This window comes from Lampetra planeri, chromosome 8, assembly GCF_965212315.1.
Source record: "Lampetra planeri chromosome 8, kcLamPlan1.2.h2, whole genome shotgun sequence".
NCBI lineage: Eukaryota > Metazoa > Chordata > Hyperoartia > Petromyzontiformes > Petromyzontidae > Lampetra > Lampetra planeri.
In genome coordinates this window covers 11,360,378-11,379,631 of record NC_136114.1, presented here as the reverse complement: position 1 = coordinate 11,379,631, position 19,254 = coordinate 11,360,378, and the positions used below count along the sequence as shown (strand labels likewise).

The 19,254-nt window shown below is 48.3% G+C and overlaps 2 protein-coding genes across 3 annotated transcripts in view; both read left to right on the top strand.

The window, feature by feature from the left end:
- UNC80 (unc-80 subunit of NALCN channel complex) overlaps positions 1 to 3,453 on the top strand; it is a 118,780-nt gene extending 115,327 nt beyond the window's left edge. Inside the window, exon 66 of the mRNA XM_078597260.1 lies at positions 475 to 3,453. Coding sequence (XP_078453386.1) covers positions 475 to 792 — 318 coding nt within the window. The 3' untranslated portion in view covers positions 793 to 3,453. The remainder of the gene's footprint in view (positions 1 to 474) is intronic.
- Positions 3,454 to 5,345: 1,892 nt separating this feature from the next.
- LOC144720328 (serine/threonine-protein kinase BRSK2-like) overlaps positions 5,346 to 19,254 on the top strand; it is a 202,073-nt gene continuing 188,164 nt past the window's right edge. For both annotated transcript variants that reach the window (XM_078597014.1, XM_078597013.1), the window contains exons 1-2: positions 5,346 to 5,552; positions 9,484 to 9,621. In XM_078597014.1, coding sequence (XP_078453140.1) covers positions 5,543 to 5,552; positions 9,484 to 9,621 — 148 coding nt within the window. In that variant the 5' untranslated portion in view covers positions 5,346 to 5,542. The remainder of the gene's footprint in view (positions 5,553 to 9,483; positions 9,622 to 19,254) is intronic.

Here is a 19,254-nt window from a genome sequence, read left to right as displayed (position 1 = left end):
GACATTCGGCGCGGCGCAAGCTTTTGCATTCTGTGAGCGAGTTATTTTCAACAATCGTGAGCCCGTTGAAACTACGTCGAGTAACTTACAAACGAGATTATTTTCGTATTTGGAGATAGAAAAAAAATCACATTTGCACTGCCAAATGTGGTCCAAGTTCTGCAGTTTTAATGCCACGATTTAATGATGCAGTGACTTGGTTGTGTTTGTCATGCCCGCTTTAAACTTGACATATTGTGGGAGGTCGCTCATTCTCCTCTGCTGACCGTGGTCTACAAAACAAATACGCCCATTGTTTCCGTACACTCTCTTGAGATGTGGTCGCATATAGACGCTACATTAAACCCGCGTTGTTTCCTATCGTATAAACCAGACCCGGGCCAAAATAATACTAAACACACGACGACATGGGCAACACTCTCTCACTTGCCAGTTCTCCCCAGTCAGGGTAGTAACCTCTGCTCGTCCTAGCAGATGGATCTGGCGGCCGAGATGGAGGAGGAGTTTAACCGGGGCTTGCTGGCCTATGGGCTGGCGCGTCACCGGGGGCTCTTCGACTCCAGAGGGAGCCTCGGGGCCGGTGGCGGCGGCGACGATGAGGATGGCCGCGGAGGCCCGGTCGAGACGACGTGCCTCCTCCCGCCGTCCCTGCTCGCCACCCCGACCACGCCGGAGAAGGGCGGCGGCCCCCCTCCTGCGAGCTCCTCTTTCCTGGCGCCACCGCCACCTTGCCGGGAGCTGATGGTGGAAGCCGAAGAGACTGACCTGGACCTGCACGAATCGCACGTCTAGCCGTGCCCCACGTGGCGATTTCTCACGCGGAGGGCGCACGCTAGCTACCTCGGAGTCCTGTGTGGTGTAGCGCGGTTCGCACGGGCCCCTGCGCAAGAAATGAAATGGGGCCTCCTGGTCCAACGTCCCCCGTCTCTTCATGGCCTGACACCTGGCCTTTCATCCCATCCAGTGGGACCCCGACGCAGTTGCACCGCCTGCACACTTGACAGCCACGCCACTCTTCCTAACGCAGGAATCCATTTTCGCCGTTTAGTTATATAAGCATTACTCTCTCTCTCTCTCTGATAATCACGGATGTCCATTTTTTTGCGACATTGCAGAAGAAGCTGGCCAATGAATGCATCAAATTATCGACTGGGGAATTGTAGCCTGTGGCGATGGCACACGTGTCATTAATGCCAACCCAAGTTATGCTTCAGAATAGACCCGCATTTATCCCATCATGGAGAGTGTCTTATAATGTTCTTGCAATTGTCATTTGTTTTATTCCACGGAATTATGTGAAAAGTGCTATACCAAAAAAAAGTCATACGTTGCTCATCCATTCCTATATTTATGTTAGACAGGTTTGTGCTCATTTATTGGGTTATTTATTCCATATTACTTAATTGAGAACACGGGTTGTTCAATCACGGTGTCCTTTGCTTTCTTGTGGAGTTCACAACTCTACTTCAACCAGGGTGTTAAGTCTCATTGTCTATTCACGCAGAGTGTAACAGGTGTGACAGATTGAAAGAAAAGCAGTCGATAATTACACGTGAATAGCGAATGAATAAGTAATAGAAGTGGGTCACGGCTGTAAAAATAGTTGTTACACATTTATAAGACATTTATAAATAATTGAAATCTTTACTTGGGTCATTTCAAATGAAGGTTCCCCACGTATCATTGCCAAAGTGGGGGAACACGTGTCCTCATAGCAGGAGCAAAGTGTGCAGATGCAAAACATTTGGATATCGTGACGATACCTGTACAGATAAGGCCATCCCACAAAAAGGCAAGGTAATATTACAATGCTTAATGGAGAGGCATTAAACAGGGTCATTTGGGATTGTACTAAATGTTCTCTCGTTACATCATCGTTTAACCCACGCACTTGTATACTTTACTAATGGGTCACAGATGTATGGCAATATATACGGTGTGTGTCCGACTGTTCATTGTGTGTGTGTGTAGATCCAGTAGACAATATTAGAACGGTGTGAGCCTGCAAACAGCTGCTGCCAGTAAAAATAATTTGCCCGATTCCAGGCTTACTGCTCATGCAAAAAGATATCTCTTGTACAATCCCCGCAAATAGCATGTGATATTGCTAAGAGTGAGTCAACTTACTGGCAGCAGCTCTATATAATAGGTTGCCTTGGTGCCAGGATCTCCTACTGGTAGTAGTGTCTGCCGTGTGTGTGTGTCACGTTCTTGTAATGCTGCTACTGGTATTGAATGTGCCGAGTTGCATATCTGTGAGCGTGCATTCTGGGATTGTGCTGCGATCCGCTGATGTTCGAATAGTGTTAACGTTCCTCCTAAACGTATCTGCTTGCAGTATTCTGTCCTTTCTGTGACTGTTCTCGTGATCGTGTCGTTTGTTTCGAGAGTCACCGATGTAGTTTGTGCAAAATGTCTTTAGCCATATTTCATAGGCAATACGAGGAACACACTTCCTGACACATAATGTGTGATTTACGTGCGCTGATTCGTCATCGGAATCAAAAGTAGAAACCCGTGTGGTGGTTGACTTTAGCCACCACGCCTGAAAGCCAGCTCACGGCGACGTTTGCGTTGTGATGGAACGGTGCATTCGGTTGAACGTAGTTGATGTCTTTTGTTCCACTGAGTCCATGTGTGATGTTTGTGGTCTAAACTTGGGATCTCACAAGCCAGTGAGGTGTGCGTGGAGGAGGTCCAAACTCATCATTCTATCATCCCCCGCCACGAACACTGGAATTCTCTAAAAGTGCGGCGCCTCTCGAGGTCACACGAGGTCTCGTGCTGGTGCAGGAGCACGTTTGGATCATTCCATTTAACGTGGGATGGGGGGTGGCACATGCCAGCAGACCATCTCCTTGCGCGAAACCCATGCTGTTGTGCCCATGCTATGTGCCATTCACGACGCGTTTTAACCACGTACCAAAGCTGCCTTACTTGTTTGCGTTGCATTCAGTTAAGTGGTCACCCAAACATGTTGCGCGATCATGTGCCAAATGGAATGAGGACATTTGTAGGTATGGGGGAGATAAGGGGCTTCCCCCCCCCCACCCCTCCTTATCACCCCTGCGTCACGTAGAACGCTCTCGAGTCGTGCATCCCACGACTGTGAAGCCACACTCTTCCTTGCCATAGGAATGAGCAGGCATGCGTTGGTCACGTGTATTTTGGAGTGTGCCATTTTATGCAGGGGTGAGTGAATGTAGCGAATCAAGTGAGCGCGACTGGGATAAGGAGGGCCTGTGAAATTGTACCGGTTTATGCCACGATGTTTTTTTTTGCTACATTAGCCTTCATGAGCTCGTTTTACTGTCCGAATCTGCATCTCTTTAATGTGCGCCCGTATGTGTGTTACTTTATGTAATTCTGGATGAGCAGTAAAATGTAATGGATATACCGTAATGTCTAATAATGAAATCACTGTATATTATGTACGCACAATAAAACATATATGCCGTCCACAAGAGTATGTACGTTATTAATAACATAACCCACTGAGGCAGAATTAATACATTTGTTTAGTTCCAATACGGAATGCCCAATGCACCGCGGAATTATTTGTCGTTGGAAGCCATGCGTACATTGGATCTTCCAAAGAGGAATGTGTCCTCTCTCCAGCTAATGCATTATTTCTCTTTCCCGAGGCGGTCTAGTAACGTGATAGATGGCCCAGCCCATCCCTATTAATTAAATCGGGGGCCTGAACTAATGCGACCGTGAAAGTAATATGCACGCTATTTATTTAAATGAGTGTAATTCGAATGTCTTGTTTTGGGAAAGTTTTACGAGCGGTCGGGACTTGGGGATGTTCATGTTGACGTTGGGACGCTTTTTTGACCCGGTGGCTTTTTTTGTTGGTGTTGCGAATCTCACGAATCGAGGCCATGGAGGAAGTAACCAAACACCTTATGGGAGGGTGGCGCCTCTTCATTTTGCAGTCAAGTTGACGTAACTTGTGCCCACTTGCTTAGTTAAAGCCCCGGCATCCCAAAGTATTTGTGAAAATCTGGGATTTTGTTTCGGTTTTCTAACGTTTCTGGCCTCCGCTCGACTCATTAATATGGGGCAAAAGGAGTGGCTTTCCGAATAGTGGGGTTTGGTTGGCAGAGGAATGAGGCGGTGCATGCGAGCGGTAGCTGGGGCCAATGTCAGAAAGAGCAAGGCCGCTCTACTGGAGGGGATAGGGATTCATACTCTTAGTTTTTTCGGTAAAGTCACAAAAACTAAGAGTATGAATCCTTGCAGTCACGAAAACTTCAAATCTAGAAGGGATAGTGATTCTGTGGGTGTGGCGATGTTCAAAGTGGGCACGGTTGACCGAGAAAGGTGCTGCCAGTTCACCCTACATCCCGGTAGAGCCTCGCAGATACACGCAAGCCTTACGCTCACATTGACATGCATCCTGTGTATCTTGTCACCCATTGTCAACAACCGCTAATGTACTATCCAAGCTCTTTGGTTTTTTCGGTAAAGTCACGTAGTTAGAAATAAATTAAAATTAAACAAATCACGACGTTTCGATCGCAACACAAGCGGTCGTCATCAGGCCTGATGCCGACCGATTGTGTATGGATTCCTTCAGTCACGAAAGCTTCAAATCAAGATTGTACTATCCAAGGTTTGCTAAATTAGTCCTATATCCACGTTTTCAAGAGGCTGTGTGCACTAACAACACATTTCCTTTTGTCAATCCACTGCTGGATGAGGGTCTCCCCATGTCACATTGGTCATGGCAGTTTATTGACCATACTTCACCACCCTGATCAGTGTGAGTTAATGAAAATGGGTGGCCCAGGACTGATTCAGCTGTCGCTTGGCTGCTGATGTGAGCCATGACCTGAATGGCCAGGTAAAGAGCACAGTACACTCACCTTTGCTTATCTACGTGGACAGTGAAGTGTGTAAGCAAAGAGATATTTGGTCGGGATATAATGACGCATCAATTAATCAGGCAATCTTGATTGGAAGCTTTCGTGACTGCAGGAATCAGGTAATATTGATTCTAGAGCTCATGATACGTGCGTGGAATTGCGTGTGTGAGAATGCTTTAATCCGGATTGTTTTCTTAATCTGGCTTTATGTGGGTGATGCGTGGCCTTCTGGCATGAATCGCATCACGGCACAGGGCGGCCTCTGACGCGACCACGTGCCGTCGGTGCCCTGATGAGAAAAGCAATCGAGTGGAACGAACACGACAGAGATCATGAGGATTATCTGGTGGCTGTAACCACTTTCGTGGTAATTTACACAAACATCGATTCACAAACATAACCAGTTTTACCAACATTAACCCGAGTTAGGCGTGTCCTCTGCACCCTCTGTGTTTATTTTGTACATACAATGCGCTTGAACTAATGATTACTATAATGCCAAATGTAAGCACCTGTCTTTATATCCACGTAATGTACAATATATTGTAGTATGTCGGCCTATTGGCCTTCCAGGCATGTGTTAGCGGTATTTGTTTAAACACCCCAAGCTATGGATCGGGTCCTCCCTTCTGGGGCTCATCAACAGAGTCTCAACAGATCGTGTTTACCAGATGTTTGTTGGTAAGTGCTCTCTCTCTACGTGGAGCGGTGCTGTGTGGGGAGCGGTGGTGTAGTGGTTAGTGCGCTGCGCTACAAACAAATGCGACCCTAGTTCGATTGCCACTCACGGCCAACACCAGTAACGAATATTTGTACCGGTCCTGGGGCCCTTCCCCTAGCTCGGCTCAGCCTCAAATGAGTACCTGGTGCGGTGTGTAAACATCGCCACTGGTAGGCAAAGGCGGTCGGTCGGGCGTGGTGGTGTTGGCCACCCACCACCTCGTGTGCCGGTCCGCCCTTCACAGGTGCGCGCTAACAGAATTTGCCCAATAGGCTGATGGAATACAATTTTTTATCTCATATTTACGCGGCTTGGTGACAGAAACAGATTTATTTCATGTATGACCGAGTGCTCAACTCTAACATTCGGTGAGGTTTCAATAATAATTCTATCTCAAGGAGGAACCCTTCTTCGAGAGAGACAATTTTTTTGGGGAAACTATTAATCGATTTTGCATTATTTTTCTTAAAGTTAGTAGGATCACTGAAGCAGTAGCAGCAACAATTCTTCTTATTATTATTTTTTTCCCATTACATGGCCTGTGGTGTCGTAGTGTGAGTCTTTTAACTCAATTCCATTCCATAAATTGTCAATAATAATCACAATACAAAAAAACACATTTGTAACTTTAAAGTGAGGCAGCGCTAACGGGCGCACATAACTCACCCCACAAGACGCCAAACGGAACAAAAAAATTAAAATGCATTTCGCTGTTTACATTTCTCAAAGGGGACTTTATCATGGGCGAGTAAGCTGGCATCTCTCGCGCGCTGGAACAGCACAAATTAAGCGTCGTAGGCACCCACGAGTGGCGGCTCAGCGAGGGCTTCTCGTAGGCGGCTACCCAGCATTACGGCGAGTTAATATTTCAGTTAATTGAATTAAGTGGAGAATGTTGGCAATTGTACGCGCCTGTTGTTGAATGAGCACTAGCGCGTTGTAGTTATACTGGTAGGAACCTCCTGGTTACACCAGCCCACAGGGGATTATTGTGTCCGTCGTGCAGGGAGGGGCTGGGTGGGGAGGTAGGGGCTGGGTGGGGAGGGGAGGGTGGGTAGGGTCTGGGTGGGGAGGGTGGGGAGGGGCTGGGTGGGGGTGGGAGGGGTGGGGCTGGGTGGGGAGGGGCTGGTCACCCCGTGGTGCCCTTATAAAACTCAACGTTTAACCTACTCACGCCGGCTTGTGCCCGCCCTCACAGTCGGGCATATTTGCGGAATACACCACGCCGCCGTTGATCCTGGCCATTGACCGAGCAAACCAACGTTCCTACCAGCTCCCTCCGCAAGAATGTGTTACTCGTGTTATAAAAGTGCACGCTTGCCGCACCTCCGAGTAACACAGTTGGCTACGTACGGTGAGAAAGAAGTCCAACATACATACAACGTATTTCACGATATATGGGGAAGTGTAGTTAATGTGTAGGCGACTGTAGGCGTCAATTAATATTGCAAAGTGACACTCAGGGCAAGGTGTTTTAGTTTTACAGACTGTATTAAATTGTTTTCAAAGAACGAGGTTTACACCGGTTTTCCTAACACTTTGACAACTATAGGGGACTGCTTCATGTAAAAAAAGGGTTCAATCTGTATTTTAACATCGGGTAATTTCACCAGCAATAGCCTGCAGTTTAACTCAGTACGTGTCACTTGAGTGCAGTGCCGATAACAAGATATTGTAATATACACGTGTGTTGTCCGTCAGGACTTCGCGTACAGCCCGTACACGTGGAGGTTGATAATCATCAGTCAGCCGTGGGCGTTTAAGCTTTATCTGTGTGAAGGATTTAAACACAGGGACACACAGTGTATGATCGCAGCAGCAGCAGCAGCAGCAGCGTCCCTTTGGGTTTGAATTTGAGACCCCACAAGTCGCTTTACTCATCCGTGTGCTTCACGGAAAGTTAAGGTGTGATGAAGCAATTGCTCTTCGGTTTGGAATGGAGGATGTATCACGTCCATTTGTTCTTTTTTCAAGAGCGTAGACATCGTCATGCAGTTCTTATTTGGGAACGGCTATGGCAGTGCTTCTTAACCTTTACTGCAGCCTTTGCACCCCTTTGGTTCTCAATCGTAAAAAAAAAGTACGTTAATAAATACATAACTGTCAACCCCTTATCAAAGTTCATCCTACAAAGTCCCATCACAAGGGAGAAACACAAACAAATAGACACACACTTTTTTGCCCGTATTGAAACGGCTATACGCCGTATGGACCTGAAAACTCAATTTCCTTCTACAAGAATACGGGTAAAATGTATGGGTTGACAGGTATGTAAATACATCGGTTTGATGAAACAAAGTAGTTGAGCTTACATGCCCTTGCTTAATTTGTCTTTTCGATTATTTACCTTCGAAAAAAGCTGGCCCCTTGGGGGTATATGCACCCCAGGTTTAGAACCATTGGGCTCGGGTTTGATCTTCAGTGAGTGCTGTCCGGGTACTGAACTCTGAAAAAAAATATTTCTTCGCCCCTCCGATGCTGTTGGTGGGCGATGGGGGGAGGGGACTTGAAATGAAACCCTTGGATCACCCAAACTGGTTCAGCAAGTGACGATTCATGATACTGTCATACACACATGCCGTGGCTTATTGTTTGCTTGTATGTTGTTTGTTGTTGTTGTAAACATTCGGTCAACGGTTTGTAAGATTGCACACGGAATGCTTAAATAAGCCCTATCTCGAAACACCACGTATCTGCGCAACCACTCAATACAAGGGGTTATGTTTTGTTTGTTTGTTGCTGAGCAATGTATAACAATATTTTTGTAGTGTCAAACAAAACTTGCATCCGATGAATACTCATAGCGGCACTTCGGTGTCAAAGGCGACCCCTCCATCCTTGTTTTGTTCAATGTAAACGGTCGTTGGCAGCAACGAGAGGACACGTCTTCATGCACCAACAACATTTGTAGCACGTGCACATTTAACTTTCAAGAGACGGATGCGCGCAATAATACATTCTAGAACGACAAACGTCTTCGGATTCTCGGACACATCACAGCCCGCACCTGATTGCGTGCGCGTGTGCGCCTCATACGAAATGCGAATAGGGAGAGGTGCCAAGGCGATACAGCTGCAAGCAATTGGCAAGCTCGTTACGTAAGGCGCGCAGCTGCCCGCGATTCTCTGCAGAGGGCATCGCTGCCGCAGATGATCAAGAGCGCTCTCCGTGGTGCTGAATACGGGGCCCGTGTAATGATAGCAGGCCGTGTTGTAGTACTGCGCACTTACCACCACGGCTACTGCCTCCGCCGCTCGCGAACGCGGGCGAATGAATCACCCGGCTAACGACCTACGCACGGCATCGCACGTAGAATATCAACAAGCACAATTGAAATAGAAGAACTGCGCACGTACAGGCGCGCATGCAAACAGATAGGCGCGCAAAGAAAGGCTGCGCCCTATGAGGACACACTCAACAACAACAACAACAAACACCCTCGGACGATTGGGTCGAACGTTGTGGCGCTATGCCGTAAGAATTCCCATTGCTGCATAAGTGACCACGTAGGGAACAGGGAGGCGCTCTCGCTCTCTCCCCCCCTCTCCACCCCTTCCCTCCACCCCCTCCCTACACCCCCTCCCCATCTCTCTCGCTCGCTTGTCATCACGTATGTAGCATGCAGAGCCGGCAGCGGAGCCAGCGAGCCACAGCCGAGCTCTTTTTTAATGAGATACGGCGAGGCAGGGAGCGAGGGGGCTGTGGCTGGAGACCCGGATTCGGCGCTGCGGATGGCTGCTGTCCTTAAGCGGGCAGCAAAATGAAGGGGAGAGGAAGCGAGGCAGAGTTGTAACCTTTTTTGCGACTCAGCCCCGGGGATCCTTGCGCTCGCTTGTGCGTCTGTGTTTCGTTTTATTTTTTTATCCTCCCCCCCCCACCGACGGGACCTAGGAGAGCCTAAAGGAAGGGGCAAGAAGGAGGAGCGAAGGAGAAAGATGTCCTCGGCTAAGGATGCGGGCGGAGGAGCGCAGCATGCCCAGTACGTAGGGCCTTACAGACTGGAGAAGACGTTGGGGAAGGGACAGACAGGTTGGTGTGCTCCAGTCTCTTTCTGTTCGCACGCACAAACACACGCGGCGGCGGCGGCGGGCGGGCGGGCGGGCGGCGCGCTGCCTAACGTGACACGGGGGGGGGGGGGAGGTTGGAGACGCCGGGAGACGCGGGGAGACGCCGGGTGGGAGACGCCGGGAGACTCCGGGAGACGCCGGGAGACTCCGGGAGACGCGGGGCGGGAAACGCCGGGAGACTCCGGGAGACGCGTGGCTACCTTCCTGCCGCACGGCTTGCGTGGTGGTGCCGCCGCAGTTTGCTCGTGTAGTGCAGCCCCGTCATCTGCAGCACGGCGTATCGCAACTTGAGTCGCAGCGTGTGAACGCTTCGGTCTGCGTTGCTGAAACGCGACGGAGTCGAGCTTACATGACGATGTATTATCCAGCGGTAAATATCAGCAGGCATGACACAGCATTTGTTAATACGCACAAAGACTGCCTAACACAAGGAGGAATATCGGCTCTTCAATTTGGCTAGGTCACGCACTGTGTGTGTATGGTTGCGTGTGTGTGTGTGTTTTTACGAATGCCGCTGTCGGTTCGTGATGGTGGTGGCTTGTATGCAAATTAAAAGTGCGGCGAAATCTCATTGAGGTTACGTGCAGTACGCGTGCGGCGCTACAGCCCTGCGTGCCCCTGTGCAGCCTTCGAATGCAGTCTCCATAACACCTGCACACGTGTGCAGCACGACTACTACGGACGGTCAGCCCGTCTACATTCAAACAACCCATTGAACATGTTGTGATGGAGCTGTGTGTGTGTGTGTGTGCGCGCGTGGTCGAGCAGTGGTTATGGAACAACGCTTCGAATTCGGCCACCTGAGTTCGATTCCCGGCCATAGTTAACGTCGGTGGCAGGTGATATCTGTATCGGTCCTGGCTCCCCGAGACCTAGACCGGGCGTGGTGCCGGTTTCACCATTCCCATGTGCGCTGTGCGGCCTTAAGAGGTGCTGCCTAACAGAACATGCCCCTGACAGTCTGTTAAAGGCTGTACGGGAGGTGTTCGTCTTTGTACGTGTATTAGTGTAGCGGTTAGCGCGCTGCGCTACGAACCCAGCGACCCGAGTTCGATTCCGCCCCCACGGCAAACGCAAGTGACGATTATTGGAACCGTTCCTGGGCCTCACCTAGTGTGATGTGTAAACATCGCCACTATAGAGACAAAGGCGGCCGGGCGTGGTGCTGGTCACCCACCCTCTCGTGTGCCGTGCCGGCCTTCGTAGGCGCTCGCTAACCGCATTCGCGCAAACAGTGCAGTAAATGCCATGCTGGGGATCTTTGTCTTTGTATGTTTTACGACCGTTTTCGGTGCTCACGAACAGCGCTTGCCCCCAACAGCCCATATAGGCGATACTGGGATCTTTGTCATTGTATGTGTGTGTGTGCACATGCATGTGTGCGGATGTGTGTGTAGTTGCATAGAGCTCAGGCACTGATTCAGTTTTGAGTTAGCAGGGCGGAGGATGAAGGGGATTGTCAAGGGATGGGGTGAAAAAGAAATCCCCGCTTCCCATCTGCTGCGTCTCCAGGGTTGATGGCAGGGGGTGGAGAGGCAGTGGGGGGTGGTGGGGTAACCGATGATGGTGGCAATGGAGGGCAGCAGCTAGCAGTAGCAGCAAGGTTTTATTCCTTTTTCATCTAAAACCTGACTGCTGCTGCTGCTACATTTTGAGAAATTTCCACACCACCCCACCACACATATAAATGTACACGCGGCTGGTTCAGCACAGCAGTAACTTTTGTTTTGCCAAGGGCACGAATTAAGGAAGAAAAAACCTCAATGGTCGTGGTAGAAATCCAGAATGGGGCTCCTAATTTACTTAGCAATGAAAAGGGTGGCATCTCATGGCTTCTATCGACCAGGTTATGCACATTTAACCGTTCTTCTGAGAAAAATAACATAAAATACCATGCAGAAGCCGGTGTGTTTTCAGCGTGGGTTTTTGCCAAAAGGAATATCATGTATCCGTTTATGTCGACGATTGCTTTATGCGCAGTCGTGTTTAATCAATATTTATTGCAATACAGTAATACGTATTCTTTGGCTTGTGAGTGAAAAGGTCGTTTGGTTTGGCAGTCTGGCTGAAAGCTTATGAGCCGTACATATTTTTCCTATGACTTTTATTGCGGGCAACATTAACATTAGCCTTTTAAATTGTGTTTAGAGGCCGTGTTGTGACGATGTGGAAATTAAACCGTTCATTGGAAGGCAGATCGTGTCATGTTACTTTGCAACAAAATCAATATAAATAAAATGTAACAAATTCAATTTCACTCAAGAGGTTTTGGGCACTGTGTTTCGCCGATGAGGATTCCCTGCCAACACGGTGAAAATATAAAGACTCTGGAATGATTGCACGTTACGTTTACTACTTTGGAGTTGATAATACCAATGGCAGTTTTAATCGTCTTGGAATTGTGTCTTGTCGTAACGACACGTGGCCTCTGCTGCTCGACGTGGTGTTTCTTGTTTTACGGTCGGGCTCATGCGGATGTGAACAAAGATCTGCAGGAGTCGGGATTTGCATTTTAATTTTTGTCGTACAAGCCTCGCGAACCTTGTGCATTTTCAATTTCCACTAACAGCCAGCGAATCCCTTGCGTTGTATAGTGGTGCAACAACTACCATGTTAAATTACCTGCCTCATTGTTCCATTTTACGGGAGTACATGGCTGGCTGACCCATGCCATTTAAATCTAATCTAAACCAATGTAATTGTTTTTATTATCCCCCCCCCCCCTCTTAAATAGTTATTATTCTACACTGTAATATCTAATTGGAAAAAATGTGATGAATATATTTGTTTTCCTTTCTGCTCATCCAAGAGTGTATTTCTGAAGGCAAATAATATTGACATTTTCAGACCAACAGCCCTCACAACAGTCACACGCACAATCCCAACAAGCAGTCCGTCTCCGTCAATGTGGGTTAATTTGGTGGTGCTCGGCTTGGCTTCACTTGCCTGCTGAACAAGAAGGCTCTCAGCAGTGCCGCGGTAGGGAAGCCGACAGCGCGTTATGAACCAACCGTGCACCTCGCCCTCGCCATCTGCCTCTATTGTGTGGGGGCACTGATGGTGGGGGTGGCGGTGGGGGTGGCGGTGGAGGGGAGGGCGGTGGAGGGGGTGGGGGGAGGAGTGTAATCGCCGTCCAGCAAGGAAAGGGTCGACGTTGTCACCTGCGCGGCGTGAGTCGTTCCGTGGCTCTCGGAACGCCGGGGAGGTGCCGTGGTGCGCGGAAGGATGGGGACAGGGCCACCGGGTTACGGGAAGTCAATGATGGTCATAGATTTAGAGTAATGGAACGGCGGCCCCACCGACTATCTTCACCACACTGCATTATTTATGGACGAGGGTTCGACGCGCTCTTCGGTAAACCACTCCCTCGTATTCTTATTCTTCTTCTCCGTCCTCTCCTTGACGCTTTAAGGCGATTGGGAACGGCGTGATTTAGAAGGTGGGAGGCTATTGTACTGCTTTATTTGAGTGCTGCTGCTGCTGAGCTGATAAATTACAAATCAAAACGTTTGATTTGAAAGTGGCGGGTGTGTTCTGCGGGTGAGGTGGGGGAAAGGCGGAGTGGAGCTGCGCTCAACAGAAGACGTCTTGTCCCATTAATTTGCGCGACAAATGTAACAGAAATCGAACATTTTGATGTTAGATCGACAGCTAGATAGCCCAGGCTTTAATGGATTGAAATCCCAACAACCATCCAATAATGCTGCGCAGTATATATTTTTTTATCACACTGTGCCGTCTGCTGCGAAAGTGGAAGCCAAAACAAGAGCCTGACACTGTTGCCAGAAATCTTATAAAATTGTAAATAAATGGCATGCGAGTAAATTTGTTTGGCAAGCCAGAGACCTCTGCACAATGACTGCTGGCGATCCACATGATACCCCCCTCCGACCCCCATCGCCCCGATATGCTGGTGCGTACCTCGAGACTCGCAGGAAATTGAAAGGTGCGGCATAAACGTGATCGACGAGAATGACGTCGATTACGGGAGGGCTATTATCCACGCTTCACGAGCCGGTGCGCGCTGGGGATCCCGGCAACTTAATAAGAGGCGTCTTCCCTGGCAAAAAGCAACGAGGAAGCGAGAGCCGTCGCTGGAAATGCCGTGCCCATCGTCCGCGGCGAGCGCGAATTCAACGGCGCTGTAACCCCAACAGCGCCTCCGGCCGCGACGCCCTGAGCCTGAGCATGAACCGAGTGCTTCGATCGCTTCACAGGGTGTGGGGGGGGACCCGTCAAAGGGGCACGGTGTTGGGGAAGGGGGTTTCGGGGTGACCGCCGTGCCTGTGTTTCTGCCCATGGACCCCGAACACGGGGAGGGAATTCCTCGGAGGCCATTTGGTTCTGCTCCGGTTGGGAGGGCCTCGTTTGCGATGTTGTATAGCGAGGCCGGGGCGTACCCTTGGGGCCGGCGTGGCCAGCGTGCTTGACCGTACTAGTGGGGAGCCATCTCGGGTAGATGACCTTGCAAGCTGCTGCCTCCTTCTGTCCAGGTTTTGTGCTGCTGCTGCTTCTTGCTGATTTATTTGTTTAGTTTGTTGGTTCGGTGAGGCCGGAGAGTTAGTAACGGCAGCTGTAGTGCTTTGCACGCTTGCCTCTGAAAGGTTCAGCAAGTTCTCCTTATATCCGACCAACCTCTGTCCCTGACAATGCTCTTTGGAGATAAATAATGAGGCCCGGCTCACCCATTTGCTAATGTCTTTGGGTGTAAAGAAAAAAAGTGACTAGTCTCACAAAAGGAGGGGGGAGAGGGGGGAGCATTTGTGGGTGAGTATGACAGCTAAATTTGGAAAATTACCCACGCAACAAAAGAGCGTCTCTCGATGAATGTTCCTTGCAGATAAAGGTCTCTGTGCCAAGCAGGAATAGATGTGTGGGGGAGGGTGAGAGGGCGGGCTCCGGGGAGAAGCACGCTGCGATGCGCTCCGCGCCGAGCATAATGCAACGCAACACAATTTGGGGTTTTTTTTGTCGCCCAAACAGACAAAAGTGTCTGCCGAGCGTTTGCAGCAAGAAGCTGTAAATACCAAAGTAACAATGGCCCGTGTACGTTGGACATCCAGCATCGGTAGGCAGGCAGGCAGGCAGAGCGATTGGGGAGCTGCTTAATCATGGTAAAATTTAAATAGATGTGCTGGCAGCGGTGTAAAGCTTGTGTTATAATCATTAATTTCAACGTGTTGGTCAAGTGTGCGCTTCGTGTTTACAATCGCCCGATCGCTTTATTTTTAACACCGGTTCCCTCGTACATCCACACGCAATGTAATATGAGCGAGGCCTTGTGGTATAACGACTATGGATTTTACAATATAATAACGGGAACGTTTTTTTTGTTTTAATTAAAACTAGCGCAGTGTATATTTCATTTTGTCGATATTTACGTTCGTGCGTATCTGCGCTACGTTTCGAGGGGGGGGGGGGTTAGCTCACAATGAAGCTGCTTGTATGCTTTTGCTCAATTATCACCAAGAATTGCACCGCAAACGCGGAAATGTAAACACGGTTTGTTGTGTCGCTGTTGCCGCTGTGTTGTTAGGCAAGAGCGGATGTGTTTCACAGTAATGAATGTCACGGCAAAAAAAATGCAGATAAGGAGGCAGTGAGAGACCTCCAGCTTCCAGCAGCTCTGCAGCTTGAGGGTCCCGCTTTTTAATTCACTTCTTTAAAAAAAAAATGTTGCTATCGGCTTTGGTCTTAGTGTAATCCTAATCTCAGTGTGACTCTCCACCTAGCTGTCGAGCACCGGGGCTCATAATCAATCGTCTCATCCTTCTGCGCCACCTCCTGCTGCTCGTGACATTTCTTTCGTTCACGCTGGCATGTCGTGATCATCAAGTGATCGTGCTCGGATGAAAGGATGAGAGGGGGGCGGGAGGACAAAAGCTCGGCCTTGTTAAACAAGGGAGGGCAGTTACATTTGCATGCCTCTGCAATTGACATGACTTGGTCTGGAAGGTGGAGGGGGGTGTGGGGGTAAAACAAGGAGGCGGGGCGTGAGAAGGGGGAGGGGGTAAACAAGGAGGGGGGTGGGTGTAAGAAGGGGGGGGGTACAAAGGGGGGTGAGGTGGTGAGGGGGCCGAGTCTCGTTTGCGGAGAGGCTAGCCCCATCGACTGGTGAACGCGGGGCTCGTACTCGATGAGCGCTTGGCTGCCACGCACCGCTGCCGTGGCTGTAAAATGTCAGCGGGCTCCAGCGGCCCTGCGATGAATCACCGCGTGGGCCACGTGATGTGCTGAGCTTTGTTGATTATCGCGCCCGGGCAGCAGGAAGAGGATATTTTTTTTTTGAAAGGGGAAAAAAAAGAGGAGAGAGAAAAGAAATCTCGGCTGACGTGAATAAATAGATTCGGGATATAATCCATCATTCATGCCCAAATGAGCTGGGTTTTCTCACTTTTCCTTGTGCTCTGTAGATTCCCCCCCCCTCCACCCCCCCCCCCCCCCCCCCAGAAAAAAACATATGTTGGTTCCGAGGACTTTTTAAGATCACCTTGGGCTCAGTGGGAGTTAGGAAATTTGAATTTGACTTTGAAAAACAGTGTCGTCAAGGGGGTAACTGTTTACAAACGGTGCGTGTGATGCGCACGCGGGCACAGCAGTCTTCGTCAGGACTTAATGCATCTTTCATATTCTAATCCGGCGACGGTTGCCTATTGCAGAGATATGTCGTATATGAATGACAGATTAATGTATGTCACTACGGTGAAACCGACCGAGGGATTAGGATTAAAGCTTTCGCTTTTAAAACCCTTTCAACATTTCCCTTTTATCAATGTAAATGGCATTGCGCTACGTATTGCACGCCTCCTTGAAGTAGCTGTCCTGCTCACCTGCATGATACTGGACCTTTTGCAACACGATTTTTCAGACCCTTTTTTGTATGCCTTACTCTTGAAATTGAAATTGCACTCGTACTGTGTTGATTTGCGCTACGTCCAAAATTGAGCAAATATTCAACCCACGTTTACCTACATTTCAGTGTGTTCGGTTTGACATTGCTTAACATTTCAGCTTGACGTGTGTGTGTATTTATACATGTTTATCCTATACAAACAATATCACAATTCCATTTCGGACTTATTTGGTTTCAATTAGTTTACCGTAACGGGATGCTTTTGGCTGCAGGTGGTATTTTATAGTCTAGTTTATAAATAACAATAATTTCAAATGGATTAAAAGCCTTAAAGTGAGAGGTATACTGAATTCAGCGTTGCCTTTCAGCACCAAACGTGGCAGTGCTGCTGATTTGCCTCAAGCCATTGTCAGTTACATTGGAGAATTATAATGACAGTTTGGTAAAATGGAATCCTAAAAAGACTGCAAGATCTCGTAGGACTTGTGCAGTTAAAGTTTTTTTTTTTTACAAATGGAATGTTACTATTAATAGCTGCAAGCGAGGTTGACGTAATTTGTCAGCTGAATCGTGGAATATTTAATCAATTTAAGGGCCTGCTTCTTTTGAGTTGGCCAGGTCACTCAGAGGTCGTAGTACTGAGCTGAAACCACTGAAATCCTGTGTTTGAATCTATCCAGCTCCTTGTGATTAAACTGGGTGATCAAATGCACCAAATAAATAGTCTCAGGGTGAGTTTAACACGCTGGCTTTCGCGACCAATATCATCCATAAGAGTTTTTTTTTGGGTTAGATCGTGTAAATCCAACCCCCCCCCCCCCCACTCCCTCAACGTCGCGCAAGACTGCAGAAGCGTGGTCACCGCATCTACGCCTCTATATAAGGAACGAAACAGGTGGACTTCTCCACAAATCTGGCTGTCGCCTGATGAAGCTGGTTGTAATTATTGGCGAAACGTCGTACTCGGATTGTAAATGTTGTGGCTTGGCTCTCCAACACACCGGTTAGTGCTGTACTAGTATATTACACTATACACTATAAACTATACTACTATACACTACACTATACACTACACTATACTACTATACACTAGTGCTGTACTAGTGACGAATTGGCCACGTTCTGTTTACTTGACAACCCTTACTAGTTGGCTGTGTCGGGTGGTGGCGGGTTTTAACGACACATTTATATATTTACGCGATCTCACCCAAAAACAGCTCTATTATGGAGTCTCAGTATGGCAACCAATGACTACACACACACAAAAGCACATCACATTAAACTTGCTGCTACACTTAATATGGCAAAACATATTGGTTCGACTGTCACGCAACGAACATTACAACTCCGTGGCGAGGGTGGAAGGGAAAGTGCTGTCCCCTCTGGCGTGGGACGGAGGTCACTTGGTGGAATCCCAGAGGTGACTCTGGGATAGCCTCTTTTGTGTGCCGTTCTCTAACACTAAGCGTTGCAATGCGCTGGAAGAGATCCAAATGAACACACAGTCATGATGCTAATAGCACAGTTGGGGTAAATTTTAAAGAAAAAAAAAAGAAAAAAAACTACGATCCAAAATGTTTTTATTGCTATTGGATGCTCGAAAACTCAAGTGTGTGTGTGCTTTTTTTATGATGGAGCTGAAGATCCCATCCATTAAGCAGTTGGCTTGCCCACGAAGCTATTTATCCAAGCTTGTACTGGCTTGGACCTGCAATAACAAAAGGAAAATTAAACGGAAGGGATGAAAACCCCCAAATTCATACATTGTCCATCTGTCGCATACATTCGGAGGCCATCCTATTTGTTTCAGCTGCCACATGTGGCCAATCACCTGACAATTCCAGCCCTAAGGGTCAGGAGTCCTGGCTTTCATTTTTCCATTGGGGTACTCCATCGGCATCTGGGTGGTAACACGTAAAAAGGGATATACATTTTTTTGTTGTTGTTGCAATGTTAGGCCATGGGAGAAAAGGTCTTGGTGTGCCCAGAAGTTGCTCTGCCAGTTAATGATGTTGGAGCTGCCTCGGGAAGTCTGGAAGAGAATGTGAGGGAGCAAGCATAACTTTTGGCAAGGCTCTCTGGGTGCCTGCGGCTGATTGATTGGAGGACTTCATCCAACTGTGCACCACCTCCTGCTTTAAAGAGTGAATGTGTTGGAGGCTACAGCGTCCTCCGGAGCCCAGCTGTTAAGATCAATCTCATCGGCTGAGCAAGGTTAATTATCCGTACAATGGTGCGATGTAGGAAAGGTGGCACGGCGATTTGTCCCGACATTATTACAATCCTGAGCTATCCTTTGAACGCTTTCTTTTTCGTGTTTTTAGTATTAACAAAAGGAAACAACAAGCTTGTTTCTCAGGGGTTATTCCCTGCATACATAATTACCTTAAATGTTCTGTTGCAGCGGATGGGCTTGTCTGATTTTTATACTTTGTGTTCTGTAATTGAGAGGAGGCTTTCAGTTCAATTAGAGCATTTGTTCCAGCTGTTATTTCGGTAAAAAAACCCGTGTAATATATTTTATCAGAATTCTTAGGGAGCTGTGTTAATGTGCAATTAAGTGGTGATTTCGCTAGCAAGCAGAACACTGTAAATTTAAGAACATTATCATCTTTCTCGTGAGAAGTTTTTTTGGGTTTAAATTCGTAGAAACCAATAAAACTAGGGGGTGGGGGTGACACACTTGGTAACAAGGCCGTAGCCATGGAGTCAACATTGGGGGGACATAATCTTCCAGTGTCT